This window comes from Hermetia illucens, chromosome 2 (genome assembly GCF_905115235.1).
Source record: "Hermetia illucens chromosome 2, iHerIll2.2.curated.20191125, whole genome shotgun sequence".
Taxonomy (NCBI): Eukaryota; Metazoa; Arthropoda; class Insecta; order Diptera; family Stratiomyidae; genus Hermetia; species Hermetia illucens.
In genome coordinates, this window is record NC_051850.1 from 54,821,988 (window position 1) to 54,846,074 (window position 24,087).

Sequence of the window (24,087 nt, forward strand, 5' to 3'; positions counted from 1 at the left end):
CTAGCAACGGAACGGAAGAATGCTGCATATCGAGTAATGCTGCATTCTCAAAGGTCGCGGGCACGCGCGGAGACTTATCACGAACTCGGTCGAGCAGAGAAGCGACTTCACAGACGGAAAAAGGAAGCCTGGGAGAACCAACAGGTGTGTGAACTCGAAAAATTCAGGGTGCAACCGCAACAGGCGTTTTACCAACAAGTCAGCAGGATGATATTCTCCGCTATCTTGCTAGCCCGGATAGCCCCATATGCCTAGAACATCATTGGCCTATACGAAAGAGGCTTCACTCCAGGCAAATCAGCAACAGATCAGATTTTCTCTCTGCGACAAGCGATGGAAAAACTGTTGGAATATGGACACCAGTTGCACCATCTATTCATCAAATTTAAAGCCGTCTATGATAGCATAGCCAGGGTAAAACTGTACACGGTATCCCGACGAAATTAATAAGACTGACTAGGCTGACTCTGATCAATGTGCGAGGCCAGATAAAAGCAGCAGGATCACTCTGAAGACCATTCGACATCAACAACGGTCTATGACAATGGGATGCCCTATCATGCGTCCTCTTTAACCTGACCCTCGAGAAAGTAATCCGTGATGCTCAGGTAAATGCAAGAGGTACGATCCTCTTTAAATCCACCCAACTACATGGCCTATGCTGACGACATCGACATCATGGGAAGAACAACGCGAAATGTACAGCCTGCCTTCATCCAGATCGAGCAGACGGCGCGAGATCTTGGGCTGCACATCAATGAAGGCAAGGCAACGTATATGATGGCAACGTTAGCACCAAAAACCAACCAACCAACAACATCAAACCGCACTGGTCAAACGGGAAGAATAAAGATAGGAGACTACAACTTTGAGACCGTTGATAATTTCTCTTATCTAGGGTTGAAAATCACAACCGATAACAGCTACGATATGAAATGCGCGCACGATTGTTGGCAGCCAACAGAGCCTATTTCAGCTTACAAAAACTGTTCCGCTCGAAACGTCTCACCATAGGGTCAAAGCTCCTACTGTAAAAAAACAATGATCTTGCCAGTCCTCATATACTCCTCGGAGACTTGGGTTCTTAGCAAGAAAAATTGCGAGTTCTTGACCGTGTTCGAGAGAAGAATCCTGCGAAGGATTTTTGACCCCCTACATAAGGATGGACGATTCCGTAGCCTACATAACGATGAAATCTATGAGCGATACCATGGCCGTCAAGTTGTGGATAAAATCCGGCTCAATAGGTTACGGTGGGCGGGTCACTTAATCCATATGGATGAGGATAATTCAGCCCGGAAAGTCTATAAGAGCAATATCTATGGTAGAAAAAGAAGACGAGGCAAACCCTGCCTGAGATGAAGCGATGGCGTCGGTCAGGACGCCAGACAGCTTTTAGGGATATCAAATTGGTGGACCTCGGCGCAAACCGGGATGTCTGGAGTTCATTATTAAGGCAGGCCTAGACCGAATACCGGTTGTTGCGCCGTTGATGATGATAATGATATTCCAGGCAGAAATAAATGCCATTTTATTGGCAGCAGAAGAATGTTTGCGGCAAAAATGAAAGGGTCGCAACATTTGAATCTGTTCCCAGCGTTATCAGCACTAAACAGCAACGACAGACCAAGGCAGTTGGTGTGGAGTTGTCATCAGGCGCTGCTGAAACTAGGGTAACTGAACGAAACATTGCTGATGTGGGTGCAAAGTTACTCAAAGATTGCGGATCGGTGGTGGGGCCAGAACCAGCTCTTGACATGCGGCCATCTGGAGACAATGGAGAAATTTGAACTTCTGTCGGCAGGCGAAAATCTTTGTGAAGCAATCCGAGGCTGGCGTTTTTGTTGTCCCCTACGAAGTGGAACATGAAAACCCTAGTAGGGCTTTTAATGGGACACCGCCCCTTAAACTACCACATGGAGTGATGGTCTCGGCCATATGCAGCCAATGCGACGAAGAATAAGAGACGGCCCGGCACTTCATATGCAGCTGCCCGACCTTCTCAGACCTCAGACGAAGATAACTTGGTAATGTTTTCCTCCTCTCTGTCTCTGGAGAATGTTCTCAGATTCGCGAAAGCCTGCGAATGCCGTCGGCGAGAGGCCGATGAATAGGCGATTTCCGAACATAGTATAATGGGCCTAGCAAAAGTGCTTGGAGCTGCGGCTTCCCCCACTAAGCTAACTAACTAGGATCCCTTGTATCCCACGCAAGAATGTTGCTTTAGCCTGGCTTAGGCTTAAGGTGGTGGCGATTTTAAATTGGATATAATTCGCACCCTTGTCGTGTTTGCGATTATATGAAAAGGAGCGATTTCCATCTGTTGCCACTATCGGTTAAGCTGCTCCCAAGGCAGAGATGAGGCAGTGTCTGTGTTGCCTCTGCCCTGGACGAAACTGTTAGTCATTATTTCTACTTTCTTTATCAATTGGAGTAAAAATATGCATATTTAAGCGTTTTAACGATTCCGACAAAAAAACATTACAAACAATCCAAACTAAGATCAATTTAAGTTTTTTACTGACCGGAAAAGCTTTCCCTGAACAGTTGATTTTCCTTACGTGTCTCATCTCCTAACATTCCACTGATAAGACGTCAGTAAAATGCATCAGACAAATTTTCCTGAAGTGTTTTCTGATGGGTTTGTGCTTCTCCAAGTCCAAGTCTCCATCGGCTATCCGGAAAATCACAGAAAAATCAATTTACATTTCGTTTAAAAATGTCTTCCAGATTTCTGACATCGCAAAAACATTTCTCATTTACGCGGCAAAAGGAACTGATACAATATTTTACATTTACCCTGTATGTGAACGCTCAAAACGTTATGAAGGTAAATAACCGAAAAACTTGAATTATACAGCAAATTACGTAATTGGTAGACAGCGCCACCTATTATAATAATCATATATTATCAAGGTGGCAGAGATTGAAACCAAAACGCCGCAGATCAGCACAACCAGGAAAATATCTCCGTATCAACCAAAGCGACATCTGTGAGCAGTCGATTAGAACTAATTGCAAGGAGTCCAGAGCCAACCATGCGGCACAGGCAATAAGGAGAAGCGAAAATTAAAAAGCAGATTAAATGCATCATTAAATGACAAACCACCGCAAACGACCTATTTGATCCAAATAAGAAGTCCTTACTGGTTTAAGCATCGCGTACGACCTAGCGGAATCTAGTCAAAACGCACTGGGATAAAAAGGGGCATGGTACCATCCGAACCAGGCAGAGACGCACTAGTCGGTTTGAGCATCGAATAACCCCTAGCGGAATGCAACTGGAACCCCATCAAAATACACTTTGAGGCAAAAAAGTAGCACAGCAGCCACCGAACTACATGAGGGGACAGCCTAATCGGTTCGAGTATCGGATAGCACCTAGCGGAATGCGGACGGAACTTAGTCAAATACACCGTGAGACAAAAAAGTGTCACTGAGCCCTGCGACTTCACAACACTGAATTATGTATATTAAAATTTTATGTACAAAAACCGTAAGACTAACCGTAAATCTACAGGATTACACCTTTCCTTTGAACTTTTGATATTTCTGATAATCTTTACAGAGGTTCTCGTAAATCTGTCTTGTTGCGTCGTTCGAGCAACGCAATATGAAGCTTTTCACACGATGATCGCACAACGCTATTAGTTCGTAGCAAATATTTTCAATGTGTAATTTGATCTAAGGAAGAAACAAGAATTCAATTAGATGAGAAACAACTTCCAACTCATATAGAAATGATCCTACCTTCGGGAACCGTACGGTCGATTTACTATTCACGATCATTGCGTTGATGGTGTACGTAAGCAGATATGGTGCCACTCGCTTCATTTCCACTTGGTATCTAGCCATGCCATGCATTAAGCTGTTGAAAATAGCAATGTGGTGAAAAAATGAGTGTTATTTGCGAAAAAAATCAGTCATACTTCTCTAAATCATGTCCCAATCCCGACAGCTCTTCAAGTTCATCAGCGTCCAAGTCGGAAAGTTTCAACCGCTCGCTTCTGTACGTAACAAGGGCCTGTAAGAGTTCTCGGAACACATAGACGAATTGAGGAACCCGATTCAACGCAACTGAGCCTTGACAATGGATTAATTCTAAACAAACACGGACCATTTGCTTGTAGAGATCTTGGAAAGTTTTCCGCGCGGTGGGTCCTTCTTCGACGCTGTATCGTCTGATTTTCACGTCCATCAGAAATGTAAGAATGTCGTCAAGGAATCTGGTCCCGACGGGATTCTACCGAGAAAAGAAACAAGAAATAAAATAAAACTAATAGAAAACCCGAGAACATTTATCTCGAAGAAATGCAAATAATAAAAATGTTATCACCTTCTTGTTGGAACACAAAGCCTCCATGACTTGTAGGATGCTAAGAACTAAAGCATCATCTTCGTAGCGACCATTTGCTCCAACTTCAAGTGACGAGATCTTGTTAAAGAGCAAAATATGGCAACATGAATTCAGCACCTGGAAAAAAAAAACAATTTTTTAATATACAAATGTTATATTGTGAGATTTCGGGGAAAAAATATATTTGTTATCTCTTTTCCAGGCGGCCGGCCTGGTTTGCTTATACTTCAGGTTAAGGTTGCATAATTTGGCAAGCCCTTATACGACCTCCCCGCGGTAGCCACTGGAAACCGTCTTCGAATGGGCCAATGGTGTGTAGGCCCGGGCTGGGGTAAGTTCATCCAACTGACGAAGATATGTTTGTCTGGTCATGTTTTAGGGACAAGCGTATCTGACACAAGGATGAACTAAAGGAACAGCCCGGGATCATCCCCTCTGCGTTGTAAAAGATGCTAATAGAACGCCAAGCCAGGATGGAAAAGCATACAAGCAAGCAATGGGGAGTTTGGTCTCTAGTATGCGAACCGCAGTTTTAAGAAAGACTTTAACTCTGGTGGCAGGGCTAGGCATGGTGGTCATTTTTCCCAGGTTACTCGTGAAACCAAGACATGGACTCAACAAACAAAAACAAAAAACTGACGATAAAGATACGGTGATGATGAAAGGGCATCATAGGAAGATGCGCTTCAAGCTTGGAAAATCCACATAAATCCAGCAAGGAAGCTAAGTTTTATTGCAGTCCTCCTTAACTGTCAATAGCAGAAGGCCATACATATTCTGAGCAAGATGGCAAAGAATAAGGGGTCCGGTACTATCGACGAGTGAGATGAAACGGACCTCGCTAAATACCAGATGATTGTCGAAAAATATAACAACGGAACGAGAAAAGAACAGAAGCCCGCCGCTTTCAAGAGCGATCGATCTCAAGATGAGGTCGAACAGCAACACAAGCGAAACAAAGTGTGTAAGGCCTTCGACGCCGAGCAACCCCAGCAAATAAATAAGCAACAACCGACACCTTCAGGAGTCGCTTACGAGTGGCACAGGCGACAAACTGGCGCCGGAGGAGAGAAAAGTGTTGAAACTAGGCTGTCGAAGATGATAATCGAGCATCTCCTGGTCGGCAAAAGAGAACCAGGGGATGCATCGTCTTCTTCGATTCCTCCCAAACGTTCCATGTCAAAGCATGCGAGGACGAACTTTCACGGATCGTGCGTTGCTAAGATCGGCGAAGTTTAGGAGGGCGTAGAGCTAAACGCCATCCCATACGATGAAATTCCCAGGGCACTAGTCGGTCGCATCTGCTTGCCAAAGATACGCATGGATAAGGACAAGCTCGTCCAATTCTTGCATCTTCGAAATCCGAAGATACCCATGGACAACTGGGTGGTGATCAAGAAGGAGAGCGCTCTGGAAGCACTGGAAAAACCGGACTATAAATTGCAGTTCGCCAACGAGTAGATGAGAGGATGAAATTCGATGCTCTGAAGGGGACGGACGACGCCCATACCGCAGATAAATCTGCAGCAGCCGAAGTGTGCCTCAACTAATCTTCCTCCTAGAGGAAAACCTCGACGTAGTATTAATGCAAAAGTCCTTAATAGGAGGAGGCTGAACCATCAAAGGGCTCCGAAGCAAATATTACATTTTATTCCATAACGAAAAGATACAGATACTGATCGGAACGGAACTAGAACATGTGCCCTCGCTACGCTTTCCTGTATCCGTACCTGAGTTCCAACAACTAATCCGTGGGTCAAACTGGAACAGACGAGAGTGGAGAAGGCGAAGAAGGTCAATATGTTGATAGGCGGGGATGCCCAAGTGAGGCATACGCTTTGGGACAGCTTGATAATCAACGAAGGAAATGAGTCAATGTTTGACTTTATTAGCACAAACCTATCGGTACCGGGGGGGGATCGTACTGGAACTGGAGAGTTTTTGACTAGAGATCCTTCCTAGATCACAATTGGCTACTTTTCAGTCTAGATCTCTCTGTAATCCAAGAGGGTCGACTGGAGGAAGTTTGACCAAGTTATCAAGAACAAACTCTTTGATGCGCGAATTAGCAATATTTGCACCACATACGAGGTAGTATCAAAGATCGGCGTTCTTCAAAAATCATTCGAAATCGCCTTCAAATTCTCGTGCCCTGCTAAATATAGCAAAGAGTCATTGATACCATGGTCGAATGAAAATCTGTCCAACCTCAGAAAGTCGACCATGGAAAGCTTCAATATCTGCAATATGCACAAAAACTAGCAGCAATACAAAGACTGCCTGATGAGGTATATGTCAGCCATTAAGATTGCCAGGAAGCGATCCTGGCTGGACTATAGTGAGAACATTGAAAACACCAGCAAATCTACGAGACTCAGTAAGATGCCAAAGAATATAGCAGCCCAAAAGCAGCAAGAAAGGGTTGTGCCGGTGCTTGTAGAAATTTCCTTCGGATACATACAACACTCTTGGAGGCCTGCACGCGTAGTTTTTGTACCGAAAGCGCGGCATTGAGTGTGCAAAGCACTTTCGGCCAATCAGCCACATCATGTTCGATATCCACTTAAGGATGGATTATGGAGAAAACACCCTTCTCTAAATCTCAGAACGTGTACCTCAAAGACAAATTCACAAAAACAGAACAATATACCCTACCTGCCTTCCTAGATATAGAGGGTGCATTCAACAACATTAGCACCAAAGCCATCAAAGAAGCTTTAACCAGAAAAAAATTGGGGGAGTGTCTTACGAATTGGATAATTATATCCATTCTCAGAACTAAGATAATCCAGTCTGATCTGGGAGTGAACCGCCTGACCAGGGCTGTGAGCAGAGGTACGCTTCTCGGTGGTGTCATCTCTTCCATGATCTGATTTGTAATCATCATCAACGGCATAACAATCGATATCCGGCCTAGGCCTGTCTTCATAAGGAACTCCAGACACTCCGGTTTTGCGCCAAGGTCCACCGATCCGATATCCCTAAAAGCTGTCTGGCGTGCTGACCTACGCCATCGCTCCACCTTAGGCAGGGTCTGGCTCGTCTTCTTTTTCTACCATAGATATTGCCCTTATAGACTTTGGGGGGTGGATCATCCTCATCCATACGGATTAGTTGACCCGCCGCCCACCGCAACCTTTTGAGCTGGATTTTATCCACAACCAGACCGTCGTTAAGTCGCTCATAGATTTTGTCGTTATGTAGGCTACGGAATCGTCCATCCTCATATAGGGAGCCAAAAATTCTTCAGAGGATTCTTCTCTTGAACGCAGCCAAAAGTTCGCAGTTTTTTTTTTGCTAAGAACCCAGGTCTCCGAGGAATACTGGAATAGGACTGGAAAGATCATAGTGTTGTACAGTAAGGACTTTGACCCTATGGTGAGCGTTTCGAGCGGAACAGTTTTTATAAGCTGAAATAGGCTCTGTTGGCAGCCAACAACCGTGCGCAGATTTCATAATCGTAGCTGTTATCGGTTGTGATATTCGACCCTAGATAGGAGAAATTTTCACCGGCCTCAAAGTGTAGTCTCCTATCCTCATGGTTTTCGTTCGACCAGTGCAATTCGATGTTGTTCGTTGTTTCGGGTTTGGCACTGACTTTGCCACCATGTACTTCGTCTTGCCTTCGTTAATGTGCAGCCCAAGATCGCGGAGCCTGCCTCTTTGTTATGGGCCAATGATGTTCTGGGTGTATGGAGCTAGCCGGCCTAACAAATAGCGGGAATATCTTATAGAAGGTACTCAGCAACGTGATCCCTCTCTCCTTTTTTATGTATGAGACAGATAATGCCTCGTTGCCAGTCATCAGGCATTGATTCGCTGTCCCACGCCTTGACCACAAGTTGATGAACCACTTGGTGTAATTGATCGCCTTCATATTTAACAAATTCGACTGTAATTCCATCGACTCCTGGCGACTTATGGCTTTCTTTCTATGCTTGGTGGTGGCAGTATTTGTCCGTCGTCTTCACTTGGCGGAACCTCGAACTCGGCGATATTTTGGTTGTTGAACAGTTCATCAAAATACTCAACCCATCGCTCCAATATGCCCATTCTGTTGGCAATCAGATTTTCCTCTTTGTCTCGGCTGGAAGAGCATCGAAGTGTATAAAGCTTCATCCTGCTGACTTGTTGGTAAAACTATGCGGCTGGCGCGATTGCTCCCTTTACTTTTCGAGTTCACAGACTTGTTGGTTTTCCCAGACTTCCTTTTTCCGTCTGTGAAATCACTTCTCTACTCGACGGAGTTCGTGATAAGTCTCTCAAGCAATCAAGAAATCATAGAATGGCCGGCATAAATTCAACCACTATCAAAAGAAGAGTACCCGAATACCACCCCCGCGGCTAAATGGAAATATTGGTTCTTTTGGAAACTGAACATAAAACTGAAGGTTAAGAGGGCCTGTATAACCTTCTACGCCTGTAACAGGACATTTGCAAGGAAATGAGGTCTTCGGTCGAGCATGGGTCTCTGATTGTACAGAGCCGTGGTTCGTCTCATCGTAACGTATGGTACTATGGCGTGGTGGCAGAGGGCTGAACAAAAATTACAATAGAAGCAAGTTTAATAGGATTCAAAGAATCGCGTGTGCAGGCTGCTAGTAAGGCTCTCCAATTCTGCCCGCGAAATCCCACAATGTACTCCTGCACCTCCTCCTCCGAACCACCAAATTAAATACGCTGTAGTGTGAACTGTGGATAGTGAAGCCCTATGGTCATAGCAGTCGTCTAGGATGCGAAGTAGGTCGGAACGGTAAGCTTGCTGTGGACTTTCCAACCGGAGACTTGTTGCAAGCTTATGACACACTATTCTTCACCGACAAATCAAAGATAGTTAGAAAACCAGAAAAACCACTAAATTTTCCTATACATACTTACATACATACGTATAACCAAGCCGGATAAAACAACATAGACCATAGTAGATTTTCTCAGATACAGACAGTGTGGTCGTATTTCAGGTGGAAGTACTGGCGATACCGGAGGTGGAGTAAGACCCGAGCCCCAAGCATAACATAACCATTCTGCCTGATAGCCAGGCTTTGAACTCAGTGGGAACATCTGCCAGACGGGCGGAACAGTGCAGAGATGCTTTAAATAGTCTGGGCAGCAGGGCTCAAAGCCACATTCCGCTGGGTTCCCGGTGATAGGAACACCAGAGGGTAAAGAGCGGGCTGACGGACAGGCCATAAGGAACTGCTCTTGGCAATCCCTCGGTGGGCGCAGTCAGTTTCCTGCTGGCGACTATCAAGGGTGGAATCTCCTCGCACTACTGCTTATCCTTTGGATAGTTTTAAGAAAGTGCAAAACAACTAAAACAAAACCCGTCCTCGTAAACGCAAGTTCCTCAAATGGGATTTATTTTCTTTTTCTCATACGAAAATTCTTGTAATAAAGTTGATTTGCTCTCGTGACGATCATATAGCATTTCGTTCTATTCTTAATAACCAAATGAGCATTTTAACAATCCAAACTACTAATGATGAAAAATGCACAAATTCCAATTGCAAAATGTTACCTGATTTCTCATAGAAGCAAAACTACTGAACTGTTACTTCACACCATGTTAAAGCAGCACATGCCTTACAATTGACAGGGTGTCAGCAAATATTTCGTAGATAAATTACTGTTAATGCCAGCCAAGAAATTTTTGATTTTGAACAGGGGCTATGTGATACATACCACAAAGGAGCCAATGAGAGATATAACATACACAGCCATCAAAACAAAGTATCATCGGGTCTGCCAATAGCCAAACCACTATCAACAGTTTTCAACATTTAATCTAGAGCTCCAACACAATTTTGGTTCCTAGAATTCCTATTTGTTTACAACTTTCGAACAACCCCACTTCTTTTAATAGGAATATCTTATCTATCTAAAAACTAGCAAACAATTAAAAAAAAAATAAACTTACCGCTCCCATGTACGCACTCAGTGAGCATTTCGTTAAGTGAAGCAGCATTTTACAACTTTGGCTGTTAGTCAATGACTGGAAGACGGAAATCATCAATATAAGTAAAATAAAAAACAAAAAAATACATTTCTACCTCCTCAATATGAGTGAACATTCTTATAAATTGCTCTGTCGTTTGGAAGCTCGTTATATTTCTCAAAACCTTTTCTGCCCTCTGTTCGTCAATGTCATCCCGTCTTATATCAGCCAAAAGTTTCTTCCACATTTCATGTAACACCAAATCCAGCTCATCCTTGTCGAACGCAAGTGGCTTCCTGAATTCTATAGCACAGCCGATCAGTTTCGTGTAAATATCTTCGTGTTGCTGTTAGTAAGCCAAAGGAAAGATAGGATAAGGTAGTACCCTCGACTGAATAAATATTTTGACAGAATATTACCGAGTAGAACACGTATTTCCTGTAGATGGCTTTGATGTTATCCGTAAAGCTCTCAAGATCCTTGTTTATGACCTTGAGATGTTTCAAATATAACGGCATGATTGCAGCAGTTTTCCGAACGAATGCCTTATCTTGGTCAATCTCTTTGCCCTCTGAATTCGCGAAATAGTTTTCTATATATTCAACCAAGATTTCTACGAACTTTCCCATCCGAATTTTTATGTTTTTCATCGGACATTGCTGTTGGTATTGAAGTATAATGATCGCCAGCGCAATGTCCTCTTCGCTGAGTGCAAGCTTATGCTCTACGAAGTGGTCGTATAGCTTGGAAAGGGTTGAATCCGTGCTTGAATTCCATATGCCGGGGCTTTCAAAGATGAATTTGTAGAATTGACCGTATTGTAGGGGTGGAAACATTTTCATAAAGATTTGAATGTCGAAATATCCGAAAATGTTCACCGGATTGCCGAAGTGAAGCAGTTCTGAAATAGGAAAATGAAGATATAAATAATCCAAAGGGGGAAATTAAGAGTGGCATAACATATATCAAAACCCTACTGAGCACAATAGCAGATTCTGCAACTGGAGGATAGATGCTTATGCTAAATTCAGAATGGTCACAATGGTGATTCAAAAAAAAATTTGCGTTACCAAGAGAGGAGACAAGACATATCACTTTGGAACATCAGTTAAAAGCAAGGGATTGAATTACACCGATGCTATGAGAAAGTTCGAACAGCGATTCTGTCAGCCTGGACACCAGAAGTAGATAGCAGAGTGGATAAGACTGTACGAGGCCGAAGTCAAATGAAAATGAAACCAGGCTCTATACATCTTCAGCGACTCCCAGAAATCGATCTCAAACCACAGATGAGGTTGCACCTCGAGTGCGTGCTGATATGTTGCTCCAAATCAGCACTGGCAATGCCAGCAGACGGGTGAAAAATAAACTACAAAGGGTTTACCGAAACTATGCCATCACATGATACAAGACACCGGTAGTTAAAATTCTGGACACACTAAAGTAGAAACTTTCTGTCGTATATAGTCGGCTGCGACGATATGACGAAAGTCACTCCAGACTTGTTCAGAATGTAACGCACTTGATGTACTTAGATGATATCAAAGCCGTATGCTGGTACTGACGACTACCTAAGAAGTCTGTTGCGAATAGTAAACATGTTCAGCCGTGATATTCGGAAAGAATTTGGATTAGGCAAGTGTCGAATCCAAGCCATCCGCAAAGGTCATTACGAGCCGCGTGCCGGACATAGCATTGGTGACCTCCTCCAAATCCAAGCTATAATCGGGACAGACTTCTACAAATGCCTATGAATTCTGCAAGGAACACATGCTCGAGTCAGTGATCTGAAGGGTCGAATTTCTGCGACGTGGGCTGATGAGAGCTGATAATTGAATGTATTCGCTACCCTTCACTGGCTTGCACATTCGAAATATTGCCGTGGACGAAAACCGATCTGAAAAACATCCAGCGGTGGATACGAAATACTATGTCGAAATTCCAAATGCAACATCCAAACTCTGTCGTGCAGCTGATAAACCTATTTCGTGACATTGGAGGCAGGAGCGTGGTTGAACTGGTGCCAGTAAATCACCGCCAAGTCGACTCGCGCTTATTTGTACAGCGAAGAGCAGGCGAGTCCATTGCATGCGGCTGTTTGTAAGGCAGACTATGAGCTGATTCCACACTTGAAGAATCGATCAATCAATCCTCTGAGTGGGATGAAGACGAGACCAAGCGTGAATCGATGAATGGAAGTCGAAGGCAGCCATTTGTCGATTTGCATTTGTCGAACAGATGGCTGTTTCCTAGGGAGCTTTTTGCTGAGACGGAGGGATTTATGTGTGCTATTCAGGATAACACCGGTGCAATACACGAACAGGCACAATCCTGTATGTGAGGTAATTCACTAAAACCACCGGGAACACGTCCGATTTACCGATATGAGTCCAAGCAGTAGTTGATAGTTCTGCTTACAGCATGTACCGGACCGGCAAGTTCTAACTGATCGCCACCGACAGGTCACTCCGCGTCTATTATTAATGTTGCTATTCCCCATAATAGCAACGGAAATACGTGGATAAGGTGAACTGAGTCGTTCGCTCGGGAAATCAAGGAAATTTGGCATTTCTAGAGGGTGGTTGCAGTTCCCATAATATTGTCAGCTACAGGTATTGTACCTAAATCCCTCACGTGTGCCTTTGATGTCCTCGGACTCTCTTACAGTCTGGCTCAAACTATGCAGAAGTACACCATTCTGGTGTAGTCTGTACTCATCCATCGATTATTAACAACAATTTACGAGAATCTCGGAAACACAATGGGATTTCTTAGATATTTGTCAGGCGATTGTGGGGAATCCGCGTTTTTTTTTTTGCGACCAACGTCCCATGTAACGTATTCGGAGCAGAGGAGGTAAGTTTCTAGGCAGAATCCTGAATAGAGCAAGACTGGACTGATCGGTAGTCCACGAAAATGGTTCCAAAAATGCGCCCCTGCAAATTTGTTTGTTGTTACTAATAAAAACAATAATAGTTTTCTTAGAGAGTTGGCAGTTAATGAAGTTGTACCATTCGTCTCTCAATTGAGATAACTTTCCATTAAATATAAATAAATAAAAAAAGCATGATTTGATTTTTTTTAAAAATCTGTCAAAAGCAAAAAAAAAAATCATGATTATTATCAACCCTTGGATTATCCACCCACTTGATGTTAGACCGGACCAAATGGAGCTCGAGCCAAGTTCGTTCTGAAATATGGGCGGATTTACGTTCAATATAATATTCACACTTCCTTATTTGAAAAGATCATAAAATAAAAATTATTATCTTTCTAATTTTGCATATAGTCCAGTCATTAAAGCTTTCAACCTCCGAATTCTTTCAGTCAACACCAATTGACTTTACATTTCGAGAGGGAGTAGAGGGTGGCACAAGAAACAATTGTTATATAGCGCCGACGTGTGCCTCCCCCCGAAAAGGTGTGGCACCACCTCTAATTTGTTTTTTTTTTCATAATAGCCACGGAAATCGATTAAATGGTCAATTCTAAACAAAAAATCTTTTGTGAAAATTTTTCGTACAAGTAATATTTTTGGAGTTATTCATGTTCAAATATGTCGTTTTTTTTTTCATCGAAAAAATTCAGTTTTTTCAACGGCTTTTTGCAAATAACTCTAGCGATCAGGGACAAGACCTGAAGCCGCAATTTAAATTTTTTTTTTCTATTTGCACGCTGACTTGCAATAATTGACGGTCGTTAAAAAAATAAGCCGCCACGGCGAACGCACACTATTTTCTTGTTCACTGCAAGGTCGTTATTGAACTGTACAAAAAACGTTACGCCGCACCCTTTTGAATGCACACACGTCCACTTTCGTAAGATTAATGGCCGCTGTGTGGCGCGCAATTCAAATAAGGAAGTTCACGCGCCGTCCCTTGTATAAATGGGCGGCACCCGCTACATTCATGCTGCTCACAGGGCAGAGGTTAAACAGAATCCGGTAAGCCGTGGACCAAAAAACTGCGAGTAAGTTGCTTTCGATTTGGTCATACAAATGGAACAAAAATATCCACTTTTCCGTAAATCATTAAGTGCGACAGTAGACTCCCCGCGTTAGAAAATAACTAAATGTTTTTTGACGCCGAAATAACTTCTGCCCAATTACCATATCCATTGAAAAAAAACCAATTCGAAACGCTCATTTATTAATTATGTTTTAAAAATTGAAATCTCACAAGACAGAAAAGAAAACGCGGTGATTGGCTGACACTTTATGTGACGTCACGAAGCGAGCAATTTAAGTCTTATCTACGTGAAAGCACACGGTTTAGTGTTTGTTATTTTTTACTTTTAAAGTAATCAATCAGTTTTTAACAGAAAAGTGGGAAATGATTGCGAGAAAGGGCAATCCTTCAATTTACCTTACGTTTCGGCAGTAATGGTGGTCAAACGGTAGTATAGGTCCTAGGACGAAAAGTGGATTGGTACCCACGATTGAACATAAAACCTGGAGCCTGTTGAACCAACACCAAGAGCGCTACTACCAAACCCTATCTCCACCTCCACGTGGTGACCGCTGGGAGTTCTTTCTTAACGAAAAGCTGCAGACGGAGAAGAATGAAGGCGAGCCTCCCGCGCCTAAAAACGGGACAAATTGCACCAACTGGTCCTCCAGGTTGGGGGTCGGGTAGAGCTGACAACCCTACACGGAAAATCAATGTTACGAAGCCCCAGAAGGAGCCTTGGACAGGATGGACTTTGCAACAACAAACCCCGCAACGACAACGGAATAACGATTTGCGCGTTTTCTCATGGAACGTTCGCTTCCTGTACAGAGATAGAGCTACCAAGCAGCTAGCCGATATCATGTCCTAATTTAGCGCTAATGTAACAGCGTTGCAAGAAATGCACTAGACAGGGACCGGTTTCCTGGAGAAGAGCCACTACACCATATATTATAGCGGGCATCCAGTAAACCACGTGCACGGAGTAGATTTCCTAGTCAGCAAAAAAATGAAACCTGCTGTTATGGGCTTTGAAAACATAAGCGAAAGGCCATGCACACTACGCTTGCGAAGCAAATTTAGAAATATAAGCCTCATAAACGTTCACGCTCCTACAAAGGAGACTGCAGAGTCGGAGAAGGATACCTTCTATGAGGCGGTTGAGCGGACCCTCAAAGCCTGTCCCAAGTATGATATCATAATCATATTTGGAGACTTCAATAGTTAAGTAAGGCGATACGTCAGCTGCCGATGATAAGGAACTGCAGATTATTCAGTTAGCAGTATCGCACGAAATGGTTGTCAGAAGTACCCGCTTTGCGCGGAATGCGGTCCACAAGCATACGTGGGCCTCTTCAGACGGGACTACTTTCAACCAAATTGACTACGTCCTCATTGAACGCCGCCACTTCTCAGCCTTAATGAATGTCAGAATATATAGGGGGCCAATATAGACTCGGATCACTATCTCGTTGGAATGGTGATCCGGGCTCGAATTACTCGTACAACACCACCTACAATCCCCTCTGACAATCAGATGAGACTGAATACTGAAGCCATTCACAACACCTATAAGGAGGAAATGGATGCCGTAATAACCGCAGCTAACAGATGCCCTGGAAATGAAGCATCAACAAATGATCTTGAGAACCACCTGAAGAACGTTGTCATTGATACGGCCATAAACATACTTGGCCCCAGCCGCAAGAAAAGTCGGAACGGCTGGTTCAACGATGAATGTAAACTAGCAACGGAACGGAAAAATGCTGCATACCAAGTAACGTTGCATTCTCAAAGAACGCAGGCACGCACAGAGACCTACCAACAACTCCGCCGAGCGGAGAGGCGACCTCACAGACGGAGAACCAACAGGTGTGTGAACTCGAAAAGTACAGGGAGCAATTGCACCAGCCACGGAAGCCTTACCAACAAAACAGCATAATGAAGCCTTATACACCACGATACTCATCCTGTTGAGAAAAAGAGGGAAATGTGATTTCTGACAGAATAGGCACATTGGAACGATGGGTAATATTTTGATGAACTCCTCAACAAACAAAATATTGGCGAGTTGGAGGCCCCGCCAACTGAAGACGGCGGTCAAATGGTACCACCACCACGCATAGAAGAAACAGTACGTGCAATCCCTCGACTTAAAAATCATAAGTCACCAGGAGCCGATAGAATCACAGTCGAATTGGTTAAATATGGGGGCGAACAACTACACCAAGTGGTTCATCAACTTATGCTCAAGGTGTTTGACAGCGAATCAATGCGTGACGACAGAGGCAAATGCGAGGCACCATCCTCTTCAAGTCCACCCAACTACTGACCTAAGCTGACAATATCACAACCGATAACAGCTATGACGATGAAAACCGCGCACAGTTCTTGGCAGCCAACAGAACCTATTTCAGCTTACAAAAACTGTTTCACTACATAACAACGAAATCTATGAGCGATACCACGACCGTCTGATTGTGGATAAAATCCGGCTCAACAGGCTGCGGTGGGCGGGTCACTTAATCCGTATGGATGAGGATGATCCCATCCGGAAAGTCTATAAGGTCAATATCTATGGTAGAAAAAGAAGACGAGGCAGGCCCTGCCTGAGATGGAGCGATGGCGTAGGTCGGACGCCAGACAGCTTTTAGGGATATCGAATTGGTGGACCTCGGTGCAAAACCGTGGTGTCTGGAGTTCCTTTTTAAGGCAAGCCTAGACCAGATACCGGTTGTTGCGCCGTTGATAATGAGTAATGGTGACAGGCTATATAGCGAATTCTGGCAAGTACAATCCCCGAAAGAAAGGTATCAAAACGGAAAGTTCAATGTGTTGTTTGCCGCATATTGACTATACAAAGTAGAATAATATTGTAATGTTTTATTTATGATTACTATCCGCCTCCATCGATTACTTCAAACATGTTTTGCATTTTACAAATGTGAGACATTAAATTAATGCAAATCTTTGCCATATTATTACATACATGTGACAATGTAGTTATAGAGACAATGCGGGGGGAAGTGCATTTAATGTGCAAGGACAATGTTTACATGGCTTTGGCTGGTCGAAATTTTTATTAGATTGCATGATAGAAATGATTTCGTTCATTAGTGAAAATAAGGCGAGGAGTCTAGGGGTATTTGCCTGCTTCGTACGATCACAAAAATAATAGCTAAAATTAAATTTATTAGATTAACCCACGAAAGCAAGGTGGCTTACGCTCCCGCATTGACCACATCAACACCCTTAGGATCATTCTCGAGCAGTCTGTGCAGTTCAATATTTCCTTTTCTTGATTTCGAGAAACCTGTCGAAAGCGTCAAAAGGGAGTGACGTATTACACAGAAGGGGAACATCAGAGTGGCATGCGATGGTGCAAAATGTCACGTGCTGCATCACTAGAAATTTTCCGAGTAATTTGGATTTCAACGCGAAATCCGGCAAAGTTGTATTCTATCGCCAATACTACTCCTTATTGTCATCGCTCCCATTCTCCATACTGCCTTGCCCAAAGAAAGTTGAGGAGTTTAATGGGCCATAACATCTTTCATCACACACTTCTACAACGCTGATGACATCTGTTTGCTCTCTCACCAAGTCATGGATCTTAGTCAAATGGGTCTGTATTCGGAAAGATAGGTAAACAGAGTCGGACTGAAGAAAAACACCAACAAAACCAAGATTCTCAATCCGACTAGTCATCGCACTCTTTCCATCTGCATCAACGGGGAGAACATGGAGGCTGTTGATCAATTCGTCATCTTGGTAGCATTGTTTCTACCGACAATGGCAACGAGTTTCTTATCATCCAGCGGAACAGTGCTAGGCCCGCATCTGGTTCAACATTAAGTTGAATTTGTTCAAAAGTTCCAAGCTTTTCTTAACACCTAACTCCATCATATCATAGATGTACTCTGGCATAAAAAAATTTCGAATGATGACCGTCGATTTAGGTCTGATATTACCAGTAGATGTCTTTATTAGAGGGCCGAAGCGGCAGTGGATGGGTCCCATATTGAGAAAGGACAATGAATGTATTGCGGGCTATGCCATAGAATAGAGCCCACCTTCCCAGAACGGACAAGGACGCCTTAAAATCAGCAGAACAGTAGAGGAGTCCATTTCGTCGAATCGGGGACGATGGCGCATAGGCGCGATGGACGTATTATGCGCGATTTAAAAGATATTGGTCAAGCATATACAGCGACATCACCTCGACAAAATTAATGAACAAAAAAAAAAGGAAATCTAAGGATTTGTACCATTATCAGATTTACTCTTTACTTTTAAAACAAATCTACTTCGTATCTGTAACTAAAGGACGGCGTGAATGAGCAACCTTTTACCACTGATGAGAAAGGAAACCATTCTTCTATTGTGCCATAAAAAGAACATAGAACCCGAGGAGAGTCAATAAACGAGAAAACTAAGACAAAAGTAATAGAACCTGCTAAGGAAGGACCCGACTTCCTTCTTTTTCATAATCAGCTCGTCAGGTTGGTCACACATCAATACACCACTTTCTCCGATACTCTGAGCCTTCAAGTTATGCACCGAACTTGCACTGCGATGGACAAGTAATATTCCCAGCGGCAATTCGAATAAATTTGCTCTACCACGATCCGAAAAGTAAAGTTCGAAGTCGTGGCGGGTGTATCAAATACGCTTCGTGTCTCTGTTGGTGTTCATCACGGAAGCGCCCTCACCACTCCTCTTTGTTCTTGTTATGCACACCGTCACACGGGATATCCAACGTCCAACGCCCTACACATTGCTTTATGCAACTTGTCCAAAAATGGAATGATCGCCTCATGCAACACGGTCTCAGATTGAATTTAAATAAAACTGAATTTTTAACGACCGATCCCCATGAAACAGGCATAATCACTGTCAGCGGCAGTGATCTGCCTAGAACTGAGCGATTTAAATACCTCGGGTCAACGCTATCAGCCAATGGAGAACTGCGTTATGAAATTGCTTCACGCATTAACGCAACCTGGATGAAGTGGCGTTCCAAAGCTGGTGTTCGTTGTGATCGACGTATCAACGAACGTCTCAAATCTAAAATTTACCGCAATGTCGTCCGTCCAGTCAGTCTCTATGGTTCTGAGTGTTGGCCAACTATAAAAGACAATGAACGGGGTCTTGCGGTAATGGAGACGAAGATGCTACGTTGGACTAGTGGCGTCACACGTTTAGATCACATCCGAAATGAGGATACCCGCGATCGTTATGGGGTTGCACCGATCGTGGAAAAGTTGCGAGAGAGGGGTCTTCGATGGTATGGTCACGCAATTCGTGCCAACGAGAATTCACTTGCCAAGATTGATCTGAATATCGAAGTCGATGGTAAACGGCCAAAAGGCAGACCTAAAAAACGGTGGCTTGATACGCTAGATGGGGATTTGAAAGCCTCGAGATTGCACCCAGATCAGGCATTCGACGAACCGACCCCGCTTGTGAACGGGACAAAGGCTGAAGAAAAAGAAGAATTCGAATAAATTTCAATATTTGAAGCCCCAAATGGTCAAGCTACGATGCTACAAAACCTGCACGAAAAATGGCACACAAAATGCTAGGGGACATCGAAAATTCGGACAATCCCAACTTTTCAACAGGCAGGACTACCAAGCCCAGCAATCTAAAGAGAACGTACTAAATAATTTCCAAAAATTCACTTACTTCCAAATGCATCGAAGCACAAATCAGTTATTTCAGCGTTTTTCACCGCTAGACTGTCCCGATACAACGCCAAATTTAACGAGAACACTTTAGGTTTGAGTGCGGCACTACAAAAACCGATGGGAACCGCATCCACCAAGAAATGCAGAATCCGCTTCAGTCGCTCCGCGTCGCAGTGCTTTATCGAATACTTTTCCAGTTTGGATTGAATCGAATCCCTAATTTGTGCCACTGAGGTCTCACTTCCCGCCATTTTTACAAGAGACTTCTTCGAATCGAAACAGCCCGAAATGAGCTCGTAAAGTCGAATTATAGAAAGCTCCAAAAAATCACGGTCCTCCAGCAAATTTTGTATAAGGTTCAGGTCGAAAGCGGCGTCATCAGGAATAAGCAAATTGCAGATCTTCTGTTTGTCGGTTGTAGACAGATATTTGGTCAGCCAGAAGGAGTTGTAATCCTCAAATAGTGCTTTGACTAGTTTGGCGTCGTCGAATGTGTGGTTCAGAAGATAGCGGTTGACGTCCACGGCCGCGTTCCTGTTTTTGTTGTAGAGAATGTTCATTTTCATCTTTTGCAGGTGCAGTTGATTGATGTTGTTCTTTGTGCTGCTGTTCCCGAAGTTTACTATCCGCTGTTCGAGGGAAACCCACTGATCCTTGGTGAGATATCCATGGAGATTCGGCGCTTCGATTGTAACAGACTCTGGGCAGTAAAAGGCCGTGATCAAATCGTAGTGCCCAATGTGCAGGCATATCTCCAAGAATGTGTCCATTGTTCGGTTGTTGTGCTCGTGCTCAAGGAGCATTTCACCAAAGTTTTGGAGTTGTGTTTGCATTACTTCCCGTGTCGCCTGGATTTCCTTCCAGAACTTGTCAGTCTGTTCGGGTAGTCGCGTGCCGGCCAAGTATTGACAAAGTAAAGCAGAAGTGAAGTCAGTGATGACGAGGTTCTTTTCATCTGTAGGAGCCTTTCGGAGTTCCTTAACGTTATCGCCTAGTGAGAAAGCCAAAGTTTTCCACAGAACAAGCGACGGCTTCGACATTAGCGTTGTCACAAATTCAGTAAAGTGTTGACCGACACTCTCATGTGGCCAAGCCAAAGCAATGTACTTCCACTTTCCGCCCCTTGCCATACTGGGAGCCTTGGATTCCGCAAATTGATCGCGCAAAATACGCACAAATTCGTTGTGTGCTGGATCTTCATCAATGACGCTTGTTTCTGAGCTCTTTAATTTGCGTTTCAAGGAGCTGCTCAGCCCACTCACTCCCAATTGACCTTTCAAGGATTTCAACAAATACAGGACCAACTTTTCGGAGCGACCGAGCTTCTTGAACACATCGACGATGAGCATGAGGAACTCCACATATTGTTGCCAATCATCCTCCGATTTCTGGGCAAGCATGAACTCGATCGTTACTCGGAACATGATCTTCTCCAGACTCATGGGATTCAGCCTCAAAGCACTGCAAATAAGAATGAGAACCTCTTTCCTGTTCGACGAAGCATATTCAATGAAACATTTTTCGACGTAGGCAGCCAGCCTTGTCACCGCCTTTTCCTTTTCTTCTACTTCAAAAGTGCAATCCACGTCATATTTCCGGAACAGGTCGAACATGTGCGCCGCCCGGAGCAGCTTTACTTTCGCTGGGGACTGGTCCCTCTCGCACGCCAGCACTATCTGCGCCAGTTCCTGCTTCTCTCCGCGGTGGTGGTTGACAATGAAATCCAAGCAATACATGGACACATGCAGGGGAGCTCTGTAAACGGTTCTCAAAAGCGAGTCAACTTTATCGAAGCATATTTGGACGAAGATCTCCATTATTTCGCTGTAGAAACTTTTCTCGGAAAGCATGTAGAGCGCGGATTCAATGAGAGCCTCCAGGACTCTAGTTCTGAAAACTTTCTGGCCCGTGCCCTGATTGCGGAGGAAGTTCTTCAACGCAGTCACTCCTTTCTCGTAGAAGGCAGCCTCAGCGCTGGGGCAGAAATCCGTTTTCGACTGGAAGTACTCTGTGTAGCGCTTGAAGATCGTGCGTTGCAGTTCGCAGTAGCAGTCCATGTTGCCGCGGTAGAATATCTGGAAGGACTGGTTGTCGCTCAGCTTCAGGAGCAGATCGATGGGTTCCCGGGAGCCTGGATCCGAAGTGAGTCCGGCCACGTACTCATAGACCGCCTGGACCGTCTTCTCCTTGATCGAAGCCAGCACCAGATGCTGCGGGAAGGTGACTCCGACCAAGTCGACCAGCAGGCCCATGTCCAGTTTTTCGTCCTTCTTGCTTGGGAAGGTGTCCGCGAACCAGTTCAGAACGATTTCATATTTGTTTTGCGGCACAAACTCCAGTGATTTGCACACTTTGATGCCAAACTGTAAATTCTCGCCAAACGTTTTTTCCGACCTGTTGAGCCATTCCTCCAGTTCTGAAAGTTTATTACGAAATTATTATCTGAGAAACCCTGAATTAATGGGACGTACCTGTTCCCGCCGACATGATTCGTATTTTACGATTTTGGTGAGGATGAACAGATCCCGCGTTTTACTTTCAAACCTGCACGTGCACAAATCAACCTCACAGTGACTAACTTGTCACAACGCGAATACGACACTGGCCCAGTTGACGTTTCGCCGGCATGACAGGGCTGAGAACCGGTACATGGGAGAACAATGGAAATGGACCAGATGAACATGTCGAAACGAAAATAGGTTTAAATCCAGGGTAATGCTCACTGGCGGTCATTTAAATTTATCATGAAGAAGGGTTATCGTTAAAAATTCACTTTTCTTATAACTCCACGCCGAGAAATAGCAAAATAAAAAGATATTTTCAGCGGAACCTGGACTTACTCACTGAATAGATGATACGGCTTCAAAATTTGACCATAGGTTTCCATTAAATAACCCAAAATGAGAGGAAAATTATAAATATTTCTTCGAAATATCGATTCTTCCCGCTTCCAAAAAAAAGATATTTTATTACATCGAACGTCTAAAACTTCATATCCTATTGTGCTGTTAGGTTTATGTTGAATTTGTATATTTTATTGTAATGAATCCTCTCCCCCTCTGGTGTCCCTTATTTTTCTAAATTTTCAAAACTTATATACGGAAATTTGGAGACGCGAGATGATCTGCCGGAAATTGCGGAATTAATGGTAAAACCGACTAGAGATGGAAGAAAGGGATTGATTCTCTGGTCTGGAGTTTTCTTGTGGCCCGGAATATGGACTTTAACAAAGTTAGATAGATATGACCGTTAGAACCCGTCTCAGGACAGGGCAAGAGTGTGAAGCTCTCGACTGGGAGTGCGTTCATCCAACCAACAAGGATCTGTTCGCTTTCTGTTCATGTTTTAGGGGTAAGCAAATCAGGCCGGGAATAAACCAAAGCAACAACCCGAGAACCATCTTCCCTGCACTGTAAAAGGTGTTGGTAGTACCTCAAGCCAATGTGAAACAGTATACGCAGAAGGCTGCATGAGCAAGTGAGAGTTGTTTTTTCTATTGTGGGAACTCTTAATAACTTGGGTGTCTTTAATTTCAATTAAGACCCTTATTCTGCTAGCCGGATTAGCCAGGGAGGACATTTTTCCAAGATTACTCAGTGAACCAAGACGATGGAAGAAGAAGACGTCTTGACGCCGGACACACCATCGTGGAACAAACTACTTAACATCCAACCAGGGGACAGTAGCCATTGAAGGCAGTACAGCCGGAGCCAGCCGGAGTACCGCTGTGCCGGAGCCAACAAGAGAGCCCTCATGGCAAAGCGGCAGACGGACTAGCGGTTTCCAGCCTGGAAAAAAATGTCATCCAACTGAGCGTAGTGAACACCAGACACAATACTCCTACCCAGAAATTATCGACGTCGAAAGGCCACTAAGGAGCAAGGGCTGACAAGAAAACCAGTTACCGGAGGCCAATGAAACAGTCGAATTCCACTGGAGTCCTACACGAAAGCCAATATCAGAAGCTCATCCATATTCTAGTCAAAAGGACGAAGACGATCTTACTAGAATAAAACAAACAGAGTTTGTAAGGGCTCGGACACCATCCTCAGAGGTCCTCAGCGAATCTTAATAGGTCGCTTACGATGCAGGGAGTGGCAGCAAGTAATTGTAATCCCTATCTGGTAGTATGCCTGCGTCCTAAGTAGTAGCCTTAAG

General features: G+C 44.0%; 1 protein-coding gene across 1 annotated transcript; it reads right to left on the reverse strand.

Moving 5' to 3' along the window:
• Positions 1-3,450: 3,450 nt before the first annotated feature.
• On the reverse strand, positions 3,451-22,517 carry LOC119649345. Its single transcript, XM_038051453.1, has 9 exons — positions 22,401-22,517; positions 19,928-22,345; positions 10,712-11,193; positions 10,408-10,638; positions 10,275-10,349; positions 4,337-4,474; positions 3,930-4,243; positions 3,751-3,868; positions 3,451-3,684 (listed from the first exon to the last, which is right to left on the reverse strand). The coding sequence occupies exons 1-9, from the start codon at positions 22,414-22,416 to the stop codon at positions 3,523-3,525; spliced, it is 3,954 nt and encodes a 1,317-aa protein (XP_037907381.1). The 5' UTR covers positions 22,417-22,517; the 3' UTR covers positions 3,451-3,522.
• Positions 22,518-24,087: the final 1,570 nt, after the last annotated feature.